A 20,426-nucleotide genomic window follows, 5' to 3' on the forward strand; every position below is an offset into this window, starting at 1 on the left:
AACGACCGTTTGACCTGCCTGGTGGAGGGGACAGGACCTGGAGCTGGTAGAGGGATTCTTCCCGTCTGCAGTGTCTCCCCAGGAGCCACGGAGGAGCAGGGCCTTGGGGGGGTGCTGGAGGCCCAGGGCCCGAGCACACCTGCTGTCACTCTGCCTGCCCTCCTAGCAAGCTCGTTGGTCTGATTTCCAGTCTGGTCCGGTTCAGAAGGGGTTACAGCAAAGAGTGAAAGTATTGACAGTGAGAGAAAAAGCAGCTCAGCTCTTGGGCTCAGGCCTTGGGGTCCATGGAGGCTGGTGGTCTTGCTCTGTGAGTGCTAGAAGCTGGTCCTAATGAAATTTGGAGAATCACCCTGAAGGCAGACCACACCCAGGGACCTGAAGAATGGTTTAGAAAGTTCTGCTTCAAGAGGGCCATCGGGTTATGGAGTTTTGGGAGGAAGGCACCGATGCTATCCAGGCAGGATGGACCAGCCAATGCCAGCAGCACCTCCTTCCAGTCCTTGGTCCCACCCGAGCCCGTGCACGCTCTCCCGGTCCTTGGTCCCACCCAGGCCCGTGCACACTCTCCCACTCCCATGCACACTCTCTCGGTCCTTGGTCCCATCCAAGCCCGTGCACACACTCTCCTGGTCCTTGGTCCCACCCAGGCCCGTGTACACTCTCCCGGTGATTGGTCCCACCTAAGCCCGTGCACACTCTCCCTGTCCTTGGTCCCACCCAAGCCCATGCACACTCTCCTAGTTCTTGGCCTTAGGCTCACCATACAGGCACTGGAGCCAAGGAGCTACGTTTCAGAGTTGTGGTGTGAAGGCTGAGAGGTGTCCACCGCCCCCCCTCCCCGAGTCGGGTGATGGGGTGCCTTATCTCACGTCTTCCTGCAGATTCTCACATCCAGCCTCCTCTCTTCTTGTCTGCCAAGGTGTGGCCAGTCCCCTGGGCCCGGGTAGTTGGCTGAGCTGCAGCAGAGGGTCCGTACTCAGCTGGACCTTCCCACTGGGCTTTAGCCAGAATAAATGGAACCCCTCAGAGGAATGAAAATTGTCCCCAACTGCCAGAAGATTTTCTTTAACCTCTGGCCTCTGCCTCCGTCCAAACTGCAGTAATGCCGTGGTCTCTAGCCCAGCCCGAGTTTTATGCTTGGTTATTTCCAATGAAGTAGGCCATGTTTTGGGTGTTCTGCAAGATTCCTGACTTCTAGCTTGTGGGAAGTCTGCCAGCCTAGATCTCAGTTAAACAATTGTCGCCTGCAAGGTGGCTGTGGCCGCGTGGGGTGGGTGGAACGATGTGCTCATGGCTGTTTCACACTCTGAGCTGTGTGTCCTCCTGAGGGGCTCACTGAGACCCCGGACCTTAGGGCAGCCCTCATGGGGTGGCGACACAGGTGCTACAAAGGGGATGCTCAGCATGGGTGGTCCTGTTTCCCATTCAGTGGAGCCTCAATTGCCATGGTACACTGTGCCCCCGTCCCCCAGCTGGAGGACATAGGGGACTGCAGGGCTGCCTTACAGGTGGCCCAGGCTTGCGTCCCTGGGTGTTGTCCCTCCTGGGGTCCCAAACCCAGGATTAAGAGGGAGCCGTTTGAGCTGGGCGACATGCTGCCCAGACACCTGTGCCCCTCCTCAGTGATCTGCTTGCCTGGCAGACCCCAGCCTGGCTTCTTCCTTTGCCCCGCCACCGCAGACCCCCATCCCTGGTGAGGCCCCTCTGCTCTCTGCTGCATCCCCGTCCTCGCCAGGGGGAGGGGGCTGGATCCAGGGCTGTGGGGCAGCAGAGAAGGGCTGTTCCTGGCCTGGCTCTCTGCATGTCTATGCCCTTTCTAGGTCTGGCAAATGTTTGCATTCCTTCCCCAAAACACCCTCCCACCAAGGAGGGTCAATGGCCGGGCCCTTCCTGCCTGAGACTTGGGGTAGTTCTCCCTGCAGCCCCTTGCCGTGGGCCCCCAGGCTGGGAGACTCTTGGCCTCATCTCTGTTCCTCACGCGGAGCTGAGCTGCTCTCAGCCCCCACAGCTCTGTCACAAAGCAGGCCCGGCGCCCTGTCCGCTCTGCTTTCCTTCTGCCAGAGCAGGATGGTGACCGGGGCCCATGGTGAGGTGGAGGGGTTGAGTTCTAATTTTGTTGTCTAACGTTATTTTGAAACAAGTAGTAATGCGTTCATTACATTAGACTCTTAAAATACCATAAAACAGAAAGCCGGTCTCCATTACCCCAGCCCAGCCCCAGGAGGAGGATCCTGGAGGGGCTGCTGTGAAGAGTCTCTGCTCTTCTGGACCCCACGGCCCGGCAGGAAGGGGCCTGCACACCGGCTTCCTGTTGCTCTGCGCCCGCTCTCAGAACAAGGGGACCGGGGCTGGGCACTGTGACAGGTTTCCAGCTTCTCGGCACTGGCTGTGGACAGTGGTCAGAGTTGGCCGCTTCACCCCTCCAGCTGCCCACTGCTCACTTCCCTGAGACAGACCCCAGGATGCGGGGTCACGGGAGCCGGGAGAAAGCTGCGCACACACCAGCTCAGACCACCAGGAGCTGGGCTGGGGTGAGGCAAGCCCCGGATGAAAGGCCTCGCTGGGGATGACGTGGGGGCTAGAGGGCGCTGAGCAGTAGAGCCAGAAGGCCTCTGTCCCCTAGGTGACAAGCAGGCCTCAGAGACCTGACCTGCCCAGGGCCGCACACCCAGTTAGTGGCTCAATGGCCAATTCTGCCTTCCCCATCCCCCAGCTAGACTGGGAGCCCTGGAGCTTCCCCCAGAACTGGAGGGTCCTCATCACGGGGCCTTGCCCTTGTCCTTTCCAGGGATCGCCGTGTGCAACATCCCGTCCGCGGCGGTGGAAGAGACGGCCGATTCCACCATCTGCCACATCCTCAATCTGTACCGGCGGAACACGTGGCTGTACCAGGCGCTGCGGGAAGGCACGCGGGTGCAGAGCGTCGAGCAGATCCGGGAGGTTGCCTCGGGAGCAGCCCGCATCCGTGGGGAGACCCTGGGCCTCATTGGCTTTGGTACGTGCGGCTGTCCCGCCCCATCCCCCACACCACCAGGGCTGGCCAGGGACCCCTTGGGAGAGGCATATCCAGCCCTGCCCTGAAAGGGCCCAGCAATGGCCCGGCCCCTGGAGTTGAGGTTCATTGCTGTGGTGCCTGTGAGAGGAATCCTCTGTCAGCCAGAGGAGAGCCAGTGCCCCCCATCCCGGCAAGCTGCATGGGGTGGGAGGTCAGAGGTCAAGACTGATCAGAGAACTTCCCCAGAGGTAACAGCTAGGCTACTTCTGGAAGAACAGCTCTGATGTGGCTGGGTAGAGAGGACACAGCAGGAGGGCTGTGCCTGCTGACTGCCCTGGGCAGAGGGAGAGGGTGCAGGCACAGGCTGTCCAGAGGGCCGTGCGGAGAAACGAGCAGGCTTGGGGTTCGAATAGGGGCTGGCGAGTGAGCGGAGCCCTGGGCAGTGGGCGAGGCACTGAAGGATTTTGAGCCAGAAGGTACAGGCTCAGGTCATTAGCTTGGAAAGCTTCCCTGCAAATGGGGGCAGGAAGAGGTCTTCCTGGAGTCAGTCAGCTGTTGTCCAAGGTGGGACACAGCTGGTGGCCCTGGGAGGGCCTGGGGCAGGTTTCCAGGAGCGGGCCAGCCATCATGGAAGGCCACCTGATGCACGGCTGTTGGCAGCATACAGGCTTGAGTAGGGCCTCCACTGCGCGGACCTCAACCCCCACCTACTGGCCCTGTGGCCTTGAGGATGTTACTTGACTTTTGTCTGCCTCAGTTTCCCAAGATGTAAATTGGGATTGAAGTGATACATGGCTGCCTCTTAGGACTCAAAGAAGGCGTGAGAAGCACATGGGTGGGTAGTAAGGACTGGGCCTAGCTTCCGGAACGTCCCCCAAGCTGTCACTCAGCCCTTAGCTCAGAGCTCCGTGTTCCCAGAAACCTGAGGGTCAGGACTCCTCACCCTGCAAGTCCCTGCTCTGGGGGCCTGGGTGCCAGCTTGAACGAGGCAGGAGGAGCTGGGCACTCCTCCAGGAGTGCACATCTTTCCAGCACCTGGGGTCCGAGTTGAGAACCCAGGTATCAGGGGTGATCACGCTCAGGAAGCCTTTCTGTTAGAACTATTTACAGAGGAGTCTGCAAATGACTAAGAAATGCAGCTGCGCTGTGAGAGCTGCAGCGCCCTCTGCTGGCGCCCGCCTGGCTTCCCTCCCTCTGGGAAGTGGCTCTCAGAGGTGGTTCTTAGGACTTCACACCACCGTAAGCCGCTGCAGGGGTGGGGCCCTCGGGTGGGCTCTGGGCGGGTTGCAGAGCCTCAAGTTGTGAGGGGCCCACATATGCTGGCACCCTCACTGGCAGAACACCTGTTTCTGAAGAACACTTGTGGCTTCTGACTGCAGCCATAATGGCAAGTTCTTACCGGAGTTTCTTTGGCTGTGCCCTTTGCCACCCATCTTTTGGAGGCGCTTACCAGTCTCCTGAGGCCAGTCCCGGGGTTTCAAACCCTGTTTGCTGGAGACCGTAAGCCAAGCACTGCTGCAGTCTCAGATCCCCATACGCACTGATTGTGTTGTCTCCTTGCTGCCTTTCCAGGTCTCTCCCTAGCCTTCCAGAACTCAGACGGGAGGAGGCACGGTCACAGGCAGCCTAGCCACCACCCTGTCTGTTAGGGCTGAAAGCGCCCTCTTGCCTGGGGCCCTGAGGAGCAGCGGCAGACCCCGGGGGTGGGCCGAGCCCACGCCGCAGTGGAGGGGCCTGTCGGGGAAGGCCCCTGCTGGTGGTGGGATAGTGCTCCAGCACAGCCTCCGGGTTGGGAACATGGACAAAAATTTGAAGGGAAAGCCAGCCAATGCTAACAGTATTTTAAAAAAACAGTAGAGGCAAGATAATTGGGTTCTCCCTCTGCAAGGCTGGGTTTTGATCAAGTCAGTAACAGAATTAAGTAATTAGGTCTTGTAATATTTAGTCAGGAAAACCTCATGGCCAAAGCGGAAGCCAGTGAGGAGATTAGGGTTTGTGATGTCCCCAGGAAGTAAGGCCCCAGCAGAGTCAGAACTTCTGTGCTGAAATCTGGGCTTGGCACCTCAAGCCCCTGGAGCCGCAGCTGGGAGGCCCCGTCTCGAGTTAGAGGGTGTGAGGATGTGGAGGAAAGCAAGGCGGCTGAGGGCCCTTGAAATGGGGGGAGGGGAGGCATGATCGTGTTGAGTGTGAGCTCCCGGAGGCCCCCTGATAGGGTCCCATATTTCCAGCACGTCATTGAGGGGGTCGTCGCTGCCGCTCTGCCCTCCATCCTGCCACCATTCATCGCACCGGCTCCTCTGCCGCTCTTTTGGGGTGTGTGCCTCTAGTTTCGCTGTGTCCAAGTGGTGACATTGAAAAGGCATGACACGGGAATGATGGCCCACCGATTACCCTGCGGCTGTGCTCTTGGTCAGAATGGCCTTATTAAACCTTTGCCTTCAGACCACAGCAGCCGTCTCTGTCCTGCCCAGTTAGATCACAGGTCAGCAGGGGCGGGGACAGTCACTCTCACAGGCATCCTCTTTGGGAAGGTGCGTCTTCCCATGTGCTCGTCTCTCCCCTAGCACATTTGGGCAATGGTTTTAAACAGAGATTTATTCTGTGCTCTTCCCAGATCACCCCATTCAAGCATCACTCACACCATTTTGTTTTCAAGCTGAAAACTGCCCCGGGAAGCGAGAGAAGCTGTCCGTGAGGATTGATGGGTCTGTGCAAATGAGCGGGCCGCTCGGGAGTCGGGGCTTTTAGCTCCTGTTAGGTGCGTTGGTTTCTAACTTGCCGGAGGCCCGGGCTGCAGGCTGGAGAGAGGCCCAGGGCATGGCCTGCTCACCCGAGAGGTAGCCTGACAGCCCCACGACCCCACCTCTCCACCGCAGCAATTTCCCACACCGAATGGTGCTCAGACCAAACTGCAGGGGTCAGTTTTGATCGTTTTACCCTTTCTAGGAGCAAACCCAGCAGTCACTAGGCAGGAGAGCTTCCCTGTTAGACACGGAGAGCAATAAAGACATGAAGCTCAGGTTAAGCAGCCTGCCGTGTAGACAAAAAAAGTAGGGGAGGAGAGGGAATTACAAATGGGGGAATACTGGTGATGGGTGAAGCTGGGGAGGGCTCGTGGAGCTCACTAGATCATTCTCTAGTTGTGTTTATGTTTGAAAATGTACGTACTAGGAACTTAGAAAAAACAACTTGTGGCCCATCCAGACAACAAACACTGCAGTCCTCACCCAGGAAGCTCGGCTTCGCTTCGGCCCCAGTGGCCTGGGGAGAAGAGCTGGCCTCGGGCGTCAGCAGGCTCCAGGCACGTGGTTCCTCTGATCGGTCCAACTGCCAGTGGGGCAGCAAGCCCAGGTGCCAGGTCGCAGAAGTGATGGCGGCAGTAAGGCTGGGGCACCATTCAAGGCCCCAGCATGGGAGTGCCGAGCGCCGGCAGGAGAGGCCGGGGACTCACTCACCTGGACACTCTCTCTCTGCACAGGTCGCACGGGGCAGGCAGTTGCTGTTCGAGCCAAGGCCTTTGGATTCAGCGTCATATTTTATGACCCCTACTTGCAGGATGGGATAGAGCGGTCCCTGGGCGTGCAGAGGGTCTACACCCTGCAGGACTTACTGTATCAGAGCGACTGCGTCTCCTTGCACTGTAATCTCAACGAACATAACCACCACCTCATCAATGACTTTACCATAAAGCAGGTAATTTGAAATCGGTGCCCTCAGAGCCTGGAAACTTCTATCAGAATGAAGGGGGCGGGTGGAAACGGTCCGCGGACACACCAGCAATCAGGGAGGAAAGTCCCCTGAGAGACGTCAAGCATGGAGCTAGGTGAGGCGCCCCTCCGTGGGATGGGCCGTGTTGAGCAGGGAGGGACAGGAGCTGGCCCAGGACCCAGCAGGGGCCTGTCCTAATCAAGCCTGGCCTCCCAGAAGCAGTAGGTAGGTGACAGGTCACAGCGTCAACCTCCTGCCTTGTGGCGTCTCTCAGGATCAGCAGAAGCTGATCCCTGGCCTTCAGCTGTCGCTGAGACCCCACACTCCTTTCCCCCAAGAACTGCCGCACACGCATCGAACAGCCAGACCGACAGACTGCCTCTGGTCCGTGGCTTTCTTCTTTAAAGCTCGCTACGGGCGTCCCCGAGGCCATGGCATCTATTTAACCAGCCTTCCTTCCCCCCACAGATGAGGCAAGGAGCGTTCCTAGTGAACGCAGCCCGCGGCGGACTGGTCGATGAGAAAGCCTTAGCCCAAGCCCTCAAGGAAGGCAGGATACGAGGGGCGGCCCTCGACGTGCATGAGTCAGAGCCTTTCAGGTAGGTCTGGCAGGCCGCCAGATGTTTGCAGCCCCAGCTCCTCCCGGGAGTTGCCAGGGCCCGCTTCCCCACCTGTCCAACGCTTTGAACATGAGGCACTTTCCCAGAGAAGCAGGGCCTGGGTAGGAAACTGGAGACAAAGTTTATAGCATCCGTTCTTCTAAGGGCTGTGCTGTAGGCTCATTAACTGTAAAAGGGCCAGAAGGTCCCCGAAGCTGATCAGAAAGTGGAGAGGCAGAACACTGGGGTCGGGGTGTGCGTGGCGGTGTGGTCTGCAGGCGAGCGGGCTTCCTCTGTACCCTGGACTGTTACTCTGGTTGCAGGCAGGCAGGCCGGCCCTCTGTAGAATTGTTCCTTCTGAGGCCCTGATTACTCCTGACATTATAATTACAGAACAGTTTTAATAAGTATGTTCTTAAACCCCCAACCTTTCGCAAATACACTACAAAATGCCCCTCGATTTTATCTGTGTGTAGCCTATATTCCACATGGCCAAGAGCTAGCTCCCTTTTGATGAGTAATGGTGTGCATTCCACGTTTCTCATTTACTGTGTTTTTGTACATTTATCTAGCTTTGCTCAGGGCCCCTTGAAAGATGCACCGAATCTCATTTGTACACCCCACACAGCCTGGTATAGTGAGCAAGCTTCGCTAGAGATGAGGGAGGCAGCTGCCACCGAGATCCGCCGGGCAATCACAGGTGAGCGCTCCGGCCTGCCGAAGGGCAGCTGCCTCTGAGCGGGGCCCGACACATGAAAACGGGTACAGGGGCTCGCCACGGGCAGAAATAGTTTCTAGGGGTCACGTTGATTAAATTTTGAATGAGTTGGGCCCTGTTTATGCAAGCCCCGAACTAAATTTCAGAAGAAACCAATTCCATCTTCTATCACCCAAGGTGAGTCTTGCCAGCTGTGGAGAGTGACCCCCAGAGGGGGCAGAAGCGGGGCTCCTTTCTCTTCTGGCTGAAGGCCAGTGTCAAAGAGCTCAGTGTTGAGCCTGGGACATTTCACCTTTTACGAAAATCCAAGGGCCGGCCCATTTTCTTACAGCGGGAGAGACTTTACAACAAGACTTCCATCAGTACAAACATTGGAACTTACTTCCCTCAGTAGCAGCTACTAAGTGTAATATTTAACTTATTGTGACCTTAACAAATACATATGATTAATTTTAATCATCTTTTTTCAGGTCGCATCCCAGAAAGCTTAAGAAACTGTGTGAACAAGGAATTCTTTGTCACAACAGCGCCCTGGTCAGTAATAGACCAGCAAGCAATGCATCCGGAGCTCAATGGTGCCACATACAGGTGAGGAGAGGAACGGGATCTGGCGGGGCCTTGGTGCCGCTCCCCAGTGGGGGCAGGGAGGAGAGGCAGGAACCTGGGGGTTAACGCAACCTGAGCGCTCGAGGAGACGGTCCACTGTGCTCTCAGCTCCTCCGCTGCCTGATTTCCCTGGAACAGACATAACTGCCAGGAGACAGCCTAGAACTGGCGTTCCTATTTTGAAAGGGGGCAGCGGTGGGAGTGCATTCCCCCATGGGTCTGAACACTGGGCCAGGAATCGCCCCTCATTTCGAAGCCACTTCAAAACCAGAGGGTTTTTAGGTGAGAAGGCACCAGAAGAATCTTCAAGGGAAAGGGCCTGCTAGTGGTGGTTTTCTAATTTGAATCTTCATCCAAGGAAAGCATTCCGGCTAAAGACCAGTGCGTTTGAGGAGGGCCAGTGCCCTTGTACACCCCGTGTCTCAGTGAAGTGGAAAGTTGGGTGGGGGATGGGGGTGTGACAGGGACTTGGGGTAAACAGTGTGACTGAGGCAAAGCCCGGGACCTGAGCCAGGACCCCTTAGAAGAGAGCAGGGGTTTCATTTGTGCTCTTTTCCATGGTTGTCCTCCCCCAGCAATCCTGGCTTCCAGGGAAATAGCTCCTTGCGCCTCAGAGAGAGACGCTGCAGCCTGGGATCCCCGCAGGACAGTTTTGCTTTGCTTACGCTAGCGTAGGTTGCCTCACCTGGGCAGTACTCACACGTTGGGCTGGACCGTTCTCTCGTGGGGCCATCGTGTGCACTGTAGCACGGGTAGTAGCACCCTGGCCTCCACCCCCTGGATGCTGGTAGCACCTCCCACTCCCAACTGTGACAACCGAAAATGTCTCCAGACGTTGCCTTGTTGCAAACCACTACTCTAACCTAGAGGCGGGGGCGAGAGTGTTTAAATATAGTCTGTGGAACAGGACCCATACACAAAGGCTGACTCCGAGGAAGCGATGCCGTTTCTTCCTGGTCGCATGGCTTTACTTACATTTCAGTTTGGCGTGTTCTCTTCGAGTCCCGCCCACTTTGTATCCTTATAAGCATTTTCAGGCATGGGTACTTGAGCCTGTCACAGCAGATTCCCCTGTTCATTACTCCAGGCGGCCTACCTTTTAGGGGCTGTGTTGCAATGATTCCTTGAGACAGACCAAGGCTCCTGGCCCTCTGGAACACTGCTTATGCTTGAGGGGCTGGAGCTCACAGCGCGCTTATCCATCGACCTCCAGAGCGCCCCTTGGGATTTCTGGCCAGTGAAACGTGACAGGCTGTGGGATGGGGGCAGGGTGGTTTCCACAGGAAGAGAAGCCAACCCCTTAACCCCAAAAACAAATAAGACTAGTTCTAAAGTACCGGCCTCCTAAGTATGTTTTATCCTCATAAGAATGTTTAAACACATCGAGTCACATTTGTGCCTAAGAACTATCTGTTCTGTAGGTGGCTAATGGCACATGTCGTCGCACACACAGCAGCTCTTGGGCCTGCAATATGACACGAGCCCATGTCAGGCACCCTCAGAGGATTGGCACCAAGCCCATCGCCAGCATAGCACTTCTCCGGCTGCTGTCCCCTTTCACATCTCAGGCCATGGGAGCACATCACTGACCAGCCTGGGAAGCCACATTTACTATCAGAGAGTACTTCATGCCGTCTGTTAGAAACTGTAACAAATGAATACTTTCTAAAGCATCCGGAAAACTTGGAAGTCTGTTTTGTACAAAACGTTTCCCAAATGCACTAGGGTGTCCACAGATGTAATTAGTGCATACTCCTCCTAAAAGGCAGAGGATTAGGGGCCCAGCGTTTTGATTGGACTCAGTAAGTAGGTTTTGTTTATGAATGACATGTCCATGTTTTAGGTTTTTTTTAACAGAGATTTCTCTGTTTTGGGGGTAGGAAGGATGACAAACTGCCCCATAAAAAAAGACCAGAAGTAGGCAGAGCCAAGAGCTTGGCAGCTTCCCGCCCCGGACTTACCCGGCCTCTCTCTGCTCCTTAGATACCCACCGGGCATCGTGGGCGTGGCTCCGGGAGGACTTCCTGCAGCCATGGAAGGCATCATCCCCGGAGGCATCCCGGTGACTCACAACCTGCCCACAGTGGCACACCCTTCCCAAGCTCCCTCTCCCAACCAGCCCACAAAACACGGGGACAATCGAGAGCACCCCAACGAACAATAGCAGAGAATGATGAAAGGTAATCATTCAGATAAACCTGGGACCAAGAGACAGTGAAAAATAGATGAACTAAAAGAAAAGGAATTTGACAGTCTTTTTAACTGATTCTGGACATATGCATCATTGACGTTGCAGTGTTAAAACTACAAAGGAGCTAGAAGCTGAGACGCGGGAAAATTGAAGATGTCGTCTGCTTATGGAAGCGCTGAAAGACTAGGACGTGATTTATTAACGACCAACTTCTGTTATTGTGTGTTAAGTTTTTCATCTGTGCATCAAATCACAAAGAATAAATAGATCTTTTTCCTTTATCAGTCCCTTGGGCACAGCAGGTCCTGAACACCTTGCTCTAGAATGTTGCATCAAGAGTTCCAAACACCAAAATAAAAAATATTAAGAGGAAATCCCCATCCTATGACTCTAGTCCCTTCAGTCCATGGGGCTGGTTACCTCTTTTGCTAATAGGAAGATTAAATTACCGCAAAATGGGGAGAAAACTGTTTGCCTGTGTTAGACATCTGCAAGCACAGGATGGAAGACCGTACAGGTTCCTGTACAGAGAAGCCCCTCTCCCATTTGAACTGCAGACTGAGCAGGCAAGTTGGTTGTGAGTTCAGTAATACCCTCTGATGATGCAAAAAAAAAAAAAAAAAAAAAGTATTAAGTTTCACAAGCTGTTTGTACTCAAATATATTTTCTCAGTTTCAGATCCTCAGCTATTTTATTGAGTGGAGAGTCTTGAGCCAAAGGGTTCAAGAAGAATAATGTTGCATTTCCTTATGTCTCAGGAAACACTTTTTATGGTAACTTGTCAGATTGTCTATGAACAAAACCCACTTTTTTAGACATTGATAAAGTCTTCTTTTCTTCACGTGATATTTTATACAAGAACACTTCAGGTGTGTTATTAGATGTGACTGATTTTAACAAATCCTATTAGATTTGTATCAACTAGTTACATGTTATATTCATAGTCTTTTGTGAATCATCGCCTTTTTGTTTAAAAGATGGCCTATTTTGAGCCTTTGTATAGGTACATTCCTGTTTTTGTGACAAAAAAAAAAAAAACCTTTAAAACTGTCCCAAACAGAAAAATAATGGCTATCAGAACTATGTTTTGTTTTAGTGTGAGTTACCGTTACTGTATTTGTTTATTGTAAAGGTGGACATTTAGCGTTCAGTGCAGTTTTCAATAAAAAGTAATAAAAATTTGTTAAGTTCTGAAATTCAAGTACATCTCACCAACGTAAATGTTCTCTACTTGAGATGTTTAAAGGCAACTGCATTTTCAATTAGCCAATTTCCAACTCTTGTTACTCCAGGGTTCAAAGAGTAACAATACTTTTCTATCTGCCTATTCCATAACCAGACTCAAGAATGCTGATGATTACCTCATGTGGAAGAGTTTTAACTGAAAAATCAAAACCTCATGTAAGTCCATCATCATCAAATAATGCCATCCTTAAGATGAAATAGTGAGTTAGAACTAAGTCAATTCAAGAAACAAAATTGGTCAAGTTTTAGAGTTTTGATTTTAATTCACCCAAAAGCAAAATTACCTGGCTCAAGCATTAACGCAGGAAGGGAGGTGAATCTCCAAAAAAAAAAAAAAATTTTAATGATATTTACAAAGAAATGTTGCAAAATAATTAAAATCAGCCATTCCCATATGTTAAGAACTTTAAGTTGACTAAATGGATCTTCCTTTTTCAATAGTGGTGTCTGCAACTGTCAAGCCCAACTCCCTTCAACCATTTCCTTACCCTTCCCTTCCTTCCCATTAAAATAAAAGTCGAGGGTGTCTTAAAGCATCAACTTCCTCACTCATTTTAAAGTGACGGTCCCATCCCAACTTTCACATGAACAATTAAGACAACCTCATATGGATAGATGGAGCACATGGTTACTGACCTATCACTCCACAGAGCAGAATAATTTGACATCATCTTCATAACTACTTGTCAGAGGCAATCACTGAGGGGATGGCACATGCACATAAAGTAGACCCCACCCCACCCCAACCTGTGAACAGCAGTATTTCCTTAATACAGATTAAGTCTGGGACACAAGGAGCTTAAGAGTCAATAACATAAAAAGGCAGGTCCAAATCCACGGTGCACCTAGGTTTTGTTTTAATTAGAACAGAAAACCTCACCCTATATTCTCCCTAGAAAAAGAACCCATAAAGTTAACACCACACAATTAAGGTGTTACTGTCCAGAGTCAACCAAAAGACATACACATCTCTCACCCGGCCACATACAATCTTTGAGTAAGGACTGCGTACTCTATCTTGGGACAACAATTATGGCTGTTTAATAGTTCAAGAGCTTCACATAGCATTGATTCACCCAAAATGTTGGCTGTTATCAGCCAATCTGCTGTGAAAACCATTTAAAGCCCCATCCCTTGCCTGGAGCCTAGGAAATGGGATCCTCTATAATTCTTTCCCACAGGGAAGAATGCTGTACCTGTTCAACTAGATGTGGTCAGGGTCACTGATCATAAATAAATAAATAAAGAGGCACCTCAGGAAAAACAACACTCAGCAGACCACAACACACAGAGGCTAAACTCCGAGCCTGTAATTTCCTGGACAGCGCTGACGGCACTGCAGACCGCACTGACTCGACGCTTCTCCCTCGAGCATCTCTCTTTGGCTTCTTCCACTCGGAGGGTAGTTTTTGTGTAACAGAAACTAGAACAGGGTTTCTGCCCACTAAAGAATTATTCCTGTATATGGAGAAAAGTTTTATAGAGATGCTAAGTAGTCAGAAGGTAAGCCTTCTAAAAACTTGATTAATAACCGACTAAAATGAAAGCAAACCAGAGAGTCAATTTGTAAGAAAACATTACCCGCTTGCAACAGTAACATTTACCATTATTACAATATATCAAAATTTATTCAAATTGAAAATACTTTTCCTGCAAGTTTTAGCATGCAGCAAAAGTGATCCTTTCATTCTGGGAACTTTCAGCGAGTGTTCAGAGAGGGGGGGAAAAAGAACTAAAATACATGACAGCTCCTAGTTATGCTTCTATTTTTAGTATTCCGGCATCAAATTGAGATTGTGCACATTTCAATACCATCTACACAGAACTTAGAAGAAAACAAGAAGCAAATATTTAAAGGTTTTCACAGCCTTTTCAGCAAAGAGAAGAAAATGTGTGTGTGTCTGTGTATGGGACTTCTTTCCAAATTCCTTGCCACATCATTAGCCTGCAGCATGCTTATCAGGACACTAAGTCTTTTTTGTGTTCCTGAGATAGGTCTGAAATTTTTACCCAGTATTAAATGTATACCTGAAGTGGTCAAATAATACTTTTTATGAAAAGTTTTTCTACCTAAGATTATAGTTTTAACTTTAAATAAGAGTGGCCACAATTAACCAACATGCAAAAATTCTCAGACTGCTCACTGAGAAATTCATTACACAGTGCATTTACGACCTTACTCAATTTTTAAATCTTTATTCTCTACTGAATGATAGTCCCAATTAGCCCAAGCAAAGGCATGCCTTTCTAACACGATTTGCTTAAAGGAGGGTTGATGATGAAAGACAGACTCCAAAGACCCTCTGCACGGCAATTTGGGAGTATAACACTGTCGATCACTCAAATGAGCAAACTGCACACAATTCATTTAGCTACGAGGGGGCGGGGGGCCTGCTCCCCAAGCACTTGCCTCATTTACACCCAGGGAATAACTAGTCACCAAGAGACTGCTGCCCAGAGTCTGGGAGAAGAACCCTAACTTTAAGGGCACTCTTCCAAACAAATAAATACCTAAATACTGAAAAGGGGCATACGAGAAACTTAAACGAGACCAAATAATTGAAACCAAAACCCTTTCCAAATTAAGGGAACAATGTCTATATGAAGTTCACTCAATAAAAAGTTCCTAACTTTCCTTGCAGTTTGTTCCTTAAAGATTTGATTTTATTTTATTGGGCAGAACAGGAACTACATTATTAATAAAATAAAAGCTTGTTTTTATTTTTATGTTTTGCTGTGGATAATTTGTACAAAAAGTTTCCAAATCTCTAACAAGCTCTAGTGAGACTTAATGTGAAATGGATTTTTAAGATGGAAGTAGAATGCCAGGTTCTACTTAAAAACGAATATCTCAAAGGAACAAAGAGTCATCTACCATGTGCTTTTGGAGGTGCCCATGCTGGAAAAAACTTCTCAAATAATATGAAGATGCTGGTACAACTTTTCCTATTACACAACTTCTTACACAACCACATGCGTTACATTTATAGACAGATTTACAATTTGGAAAGAAAAAAAGTTCTGTCTTAATAAAATTAGTTTTTTACAAACAAAGTTCCCTGTCTCCTCGCGCAGCAGATGCATCATCTCCATTGGGTGTGTGGATCAGAAAAACCCCTCCGAGCAGGTCCTGCCAGATTTGCTTCGTTGCATGCCGTGCACTCTGCTTGGAGCACCACACTCACTTTGGGGTCACCACAGAGCCGATACACCTTGGTCTTCTGCTCTTTGATTTTTTTCATTCATCTTCGTCATCTTCGTCTTCCTCTCCATCAGACAGGGATGTACAAGGCCGGATCTGCCGGTAGCGGTCTAGCCATTTTTCTACCATTTGCGTGACCAGGGGGTGATTTCGCCGCCGAGAGCTTTTCTGCATGGCAACAAGAACTCCCCCCTCAGTCACACAGCAGTCCAGCCACTCCCTGAGCAGTTTTTCTTGCTGTTCCTCATTACCTAGCTTTTAGAGGAAAGTGAGGAAAAGGGAAAATAATACAACAGATGAGAGACTTGATAGGAAAAATTTAATAGAAATCTATAGCTGATATGATTACCAGTGAAAAAGCCAAAGCAACAGATTGTTTTAACATGGTTTCAATCTCATCAATTTTATGATTAAAACCCAGTTTCCTATGGTTAAATAGAAAAAAAGACATCAAATGGGAAAATTCACAGAAAAACCTAGAGGGAAGAACCACCTAGTAATAATTTGTTTTGATAGAAGAGCAAAGGGAAATCTTATCTAAATTACTGATCCTGGCAAAAACAAGGCTGAGAAAATTCACAGCTTCCAACACATGACAAGGTAAGTAGACCCAGTAAATTACATACAGGCTGAAGTTATGAAAATTATGGTCTATGGATTTTTTTCTTAATGCCATGATTACGAAAGTTTTATAATTACTGGTATATTAAATAAAAGACCAATCATTTTATAAGAACATGGGTTTTTCTGAGAGTCTTCTTCTGCACATTCTCACCTCCCCTGCCTGGTCTCTACTACCTCCCCTCCATCTACAGTGGTCTACCTGGTGTTCCTGCTCCGGTCACTGCCCGAGGGTCTAGTCCCAACTGAGCAGCCAGTGCTCCTCTTCTGTTACCCAGAGTAAAAGCCAAAGCTTTAGAAGTCTGTTGACGAACCCAACCCCACTCCTTAGCCCCTCAGCCTCTTTCCCCCTTGCCCAATCACCACAAACGACACTGGCCTTGCCATTGCCTCTACCTAGAACTCTTCCCCTAGATTCTGCAAGACTCACTTCTCTTTCTGGTCTCAATTCAGATGTCACCGCAGTGATGCTGTCCCTTACCACCCTATTTAAGTGACGAGGCCCATGGCCCCCTTTAGCTCCTCCCTTTCTCCCTTCTCTCCTTCACTTTACTTTTTCTCCTCAGCACTCATCACTACCTGAGGGCAGGGGCTTCCATCTTCTCTTCACTGCTGTATCCCCCACACAACACATCCTACACAACAGCTCTGAAAAGGTAAATTCCAAAGTCTGACCAGTAATTACAGAAAGTGACAAATACCACGACCAAATTCAAAACTTTAACTGGTAGTACAGATAACACCACCCCTGAAAGGCACCCTAGGCTGGGTTCTGGTACCCCGTTCCTACTTAAGTAGTTAACAGGAGAAAAACGCTTCTTACCTCCTGAGCAGAAAGAAAGTGCACGTGGAGTAACTTCCTTTCGCTGTCAACCAGAGGCAGAAACGTGATGGTGACATCGTCATCAGTGTTCAGGTTAGCACCAGCACCTCGGTTGCCATAGCCATCATTTTCCATGGCAACCAAAGCAGAGAAGTGGCCCCGCGTATAGCCCAGAGCAATCGGACTTTTCCAACAAAAACTCTGTTCCCACAACAAAGGCAAATAAACACCTGCAAAGAGGGAAGAGAATCACAATGAGCTTTGAGGGTGTGGCTACAAACTGCATTATAATAGGAAACAAGAGACTACTAAAATACTCTTGAACATGGCTTACCTTGAAACCGAGTATATCCTAAAGTTTCTCCCCGGAAACTTTTATAATATTTTACTCCATAAACTATAATTGGTCGTCTAAGAATATGTGCAAGTACAAAAATGTGTGTCTGTTCCAAACTTGCTCCAGGCTGTACAGAACAAAATAATAGAAAACAATTCCTTTTTAAAACATGCATTACTACCTACCCTGGAAAACTGATGTGTAAAACACATTACCCTCCTTCAGTACACTATCTCGATTTTTTTTTTTTAAATCATATTGTCAAGCTAAAGCAGCATCTGATTCCTCACATAACAAAGTCCAATAAAACTGTAAAAGAAACTTGCCACCATCCAAACTCAAGAACCAAACAGATTTGCTGAAATACTGACCCCAGGAACAAGTGAGTCAGACAGCAGGGTGTGCTTGGTTTATATAATCGCCTTCTGGTTAAGCGACCTGTGAAAGTACTACCTACAACAAGGTCCTCCCGAAGTAAAACGATGAGCTTTGTTATTTCATACAAGCTTAAATGGCAGCATCGCCTAATTCAAGCTAACTAAACAGGCCTGCCTTCCCCCACGATGATTGTGACAACACGTTTTCAGGAAGTACCTGTCGCAGATGTCAAACAGCCACTGTGGCAGAAGGTACTTCCTTCACAGAAGGTACCCTCTTCACAGGGTTCAAATGAAATACAGTGCTTTCTGCAGAGAAGGGGAGTGGTATGTTGTGCATATATTTGAACTTTACGGTTTGGTATACTGAACATGCTTCACAAAATAAAACTAGCGTGAAACTTAGAATCTAAGAGGGACAACCCTACACAATTCATTTGTAAAAGCTGACTTCCAAGTTTATTAGAAATCACTCCCGTCCACGGCCCCTTCTCCTTGACCTGCCTCACATGGACAGAGCCTCACCCCTGGGGAGGCTTATGAAGGTCATGACTTGATCCTCAGGGCCTGACAGCTCAGCACGGGCACAAGAGTGCCCACTACTAGCTCAGTGACCTTGGGTAAGTTGCCCCTCAGACACAGAACAGGAGCTAACCTGCAGGTAAGTAAAACCGGCATAAAAAGCCACCTTCCTGAGAGGACAATTTAAATGAAGAGCAATCTGAAGAAATATGTAAGTGCTTAGAATGATCAGAGGACAACTTTCATTTTGACAGTTTCATAATCACTTAATCTAAGGAACGTGTTACTCTCCCTGTATTGCAGTAAGGAGTTGCCATAGACATATAGTGGATAAATAGCAGTCACAACTAGAACCCACGTCACCTGAGGCCAAGTCAAGCTCTCTTTCCTTTGTACCACATGGCCTCCAACATGGTTACTCACAAAAATCAAGCAATTGAGAGCACGTGGCTTAACTTTTCTTCTAGATGTACATGCCTTGCAGCATTCTCACCTGACTAGCAAGAGAGAGTATAAATGCCCAGTCTTCTTGCCACTGTTCTTCTCTCAGGGAAAAATGTAAACCAAAGCTCTGAGAATACCACGATTCCCAATCTTTCCAGCGTGTATAAAACCTAAAAAAGTAAGACAATAAAAAATAAGGCTCCTATAAACAGTACATTTAATGTTCCAATCATTTATCTAATGTAGTCTTTAAGCAATTCATGTGAAGAGATTAACAATTTTATTAAATTTTACCTGGCTTGCAATATATTTTTCAAATTAAAAATGCCTCCATTCTGCTAAGAGACATCTTTTAACATATCCTCAGACATAATTTGATTCACCGCCCACCAAATTTTCATCAGAACTTTGAACACTACTGATGAGAACAGTTAATTTCAAGTGTCTACTGCTGTTTTACAAATTCAAAACAAAAAAATTCTTGAAATCACCTGAGATGCTGGATACAATCAAAGACACCTCATTTCTCCTTAATGTACAGTATTCACTACTTGGTCACTATACAAACAACAGACTTGAAATAGCCCAGGTGTTCACAGGAATATCAACATCACTTGAGATTTCTTTCAGTCTCATTTCCGATTATAACATGATAATCCGAAAAGAAGAGTCACTGCACCTACAAACCAATTCTTTCCCCGGATTTAATACCCCTTTAATACTGCAGGCTGATAGATTACAAAGACTGAAATCAAGCTAGGTCAATGGTAGCCTGAATCACTAAGGACAAAATCTATTCTTTTTCTTTACATCAAGTATAAAATTAAAACAAAACCAGATAAAATTATGCTCAAAACTGTCCAGTGTCTTACAAAACAAACCAGGACAGGTTTACAAAACAAAAGAGGACATTTAACCTGTTTGAAAGATCACATTTCTCTCACTTAGAAAGAACTAGAAATCCCAGATACTTTCATGTATTTGAATTCTAGGTTAAAAAAAAAAAAGCAAAAGATAAAAACGTTCTTTTGCTATTGTTGAAAAGCTCCAGCTTTTCTAATTTTCTAATTAGTGATGAAATGCATTGTTTTGAAAGGTTCAAGGAGAAATATCATGGAACAGAGAAAGCTGTTACAAACTGAAAGACAGAGGCAGTTAGAAATTTCTTGGTTAGTGCCTACAATAATTTTACGAATGAGATAACCAAGTTTGCCAGAAATTCAATGATGACTGCACTCAAAATTCCTCAAGAGACTGCAGTGTAAGTGAGTTAAGAGAAATATACTTTGAAAGTTAGCGTGCTCAAATAGTCCCACCCACCACACCAAGATCTACACTCTCAAGCTACCTGACTCCTCAAGAACAGACAAACAAACCTAATCCAGGAACATATGAGCTACTGGGACAGCAATAAAAGTCTGGTTTAACATTCAAAAATCAATTCCATGTTCATGGATTATAAGACTCAACATACTGTCAAACTGGTAATACTTCCCAAATTAATCTGCATATTCAATGCAATTTCTATCAAAACCTCAGAGGATTTTTTTGCAGAAATTGATAAGCCGGATCCTCAAATTTATACGAAAATCCAAAGGATCCAGAATAGCAAAATTAATTTTGAAAAAGTAGTAGAAAGTTGGAAGACTCACACTCCTCATTTAGAAACTTACCACAATGCTACAATCACCAAGACAGTCTAATTTTGGCATAAGAATAGGCAGAAAGATCAACTGGAAAAAAAGGAGTCCAGAAACAAACCTTTACTTTTGTGGTTAAACAGTTTTCAACAAAAGTGCCAAGGCAAGTGACTGGGGAAGAAACAGTCTTTCCAGTAAATGGTACTGGGACAAATGGATATCCACACGCAAAACAGACGATTTTAGATCTTCACCTCACACCTTTAAAAATTAGCTCAAAAGTGACCATAGACATTAAATGTAAAAGCTAAAACTGTGGCTGGCCCCATGGCCTAGTAGTTAAGTTTGGCATGCTCTGCTTCAGTGGCCCAGATTCAGTTCCTGGGCACAGACCCACA

The 20,426-nt window shown here is 48.3% G+C and overlaps 2 protein-coding genes across 15 annotated transcripts in view; one reads left to right on the forward strand and one right to left on the reverse strand.

Moving 5' to 3' along the window:
- Positions 1 to 12,018, forward strand: part of CTBP2 (C-terminal binding protein 2) — a 165,856-nt gene extending 153,838 nt beyond the window's left edge. For all 11 annotated transcript variants that reach the window (XM_044749008.2, XM_070481220.1, XM_044749020.2 and 8 more), the window contains 6 exons: positions 2,789 to 2,995; positions 6,474 to 6,688; positions 7,172 to 7,302; positions 7,875 to 8,002; positions 8,491 to 8,608; positions 10,610 to 12,018. In XM_044749008.2, the coding sequence (XP_044604943.1) occupies positions 2,789 to 2,995; positions 6,474 to 6,688; positions 7,172 to 7,302; positions 7,875 to 8,002; positions 8,491 to 8,608; positions 10,610 to 10,790 (980 nt within the window). In that variant the 3' untranslated portion in view covers positions 10,791 to 12,018. The remainder of the gene's footprint in view (positions 1 to 2,788; positions 2,996 to 6,473; positions 6,689 to 7,171; positions 7,303 to 7,874; positions 8,003 to 8,490; positions 8,609 to 10,609) is intronic.
- Positions 12,019 to 12,300: 282 nt separating this feature from the next.
- The window catches only part of ZRANB1 (zinc finger RANBP2-type containing 1), a 65,697-nt gene continuing 57,571 nt past the window's right edge, over positions 12,301 to 20,426 (reverse strand). For all 4 annotated transcript variants that reach the window (XM_070481277.1, XM_070481274.1, XM_070481283.1 and 1 more), the window contains 4 exons: positions 18,438 to 18,558; positions 17,043 to 17,172; positions 16,709 to 16,938; positions 12,301 to 15,519 (listed from right to left, as the gene is read on the reverse strand). In XM_070481277.1, the coding sequence (XP_070337378.1) occupies positions 15,301 to 15,519; positions 16,709 to 16,938; positions 17,043 to 17,172; positions 18,438 to 18,558 (700 nt within the window). In that variant the 3' untranslated portion in view covers positions 12,301 to 15,300. The remainder of the gene's footprint in view (positions 15,520 to 16,708; positions 16,939 to 17,042; positions 17,173 to 18,437; positions 18,559 to 20,426) is intronic.

Source organism: Equus asinus, chromosome 2, assembly GCF_041296235.1.
Source record: "Equus asinus isolate D_3611 breed Donkey chromosome 2, EquAss-T2T_v2, whole genome shotgun sequence".
NCBI classification, from domain to species: Eukaryota; Metazoa; Chordata; class Mammalia; order Perissodactyla; family Equidae; genus Equus; species Equus asinus.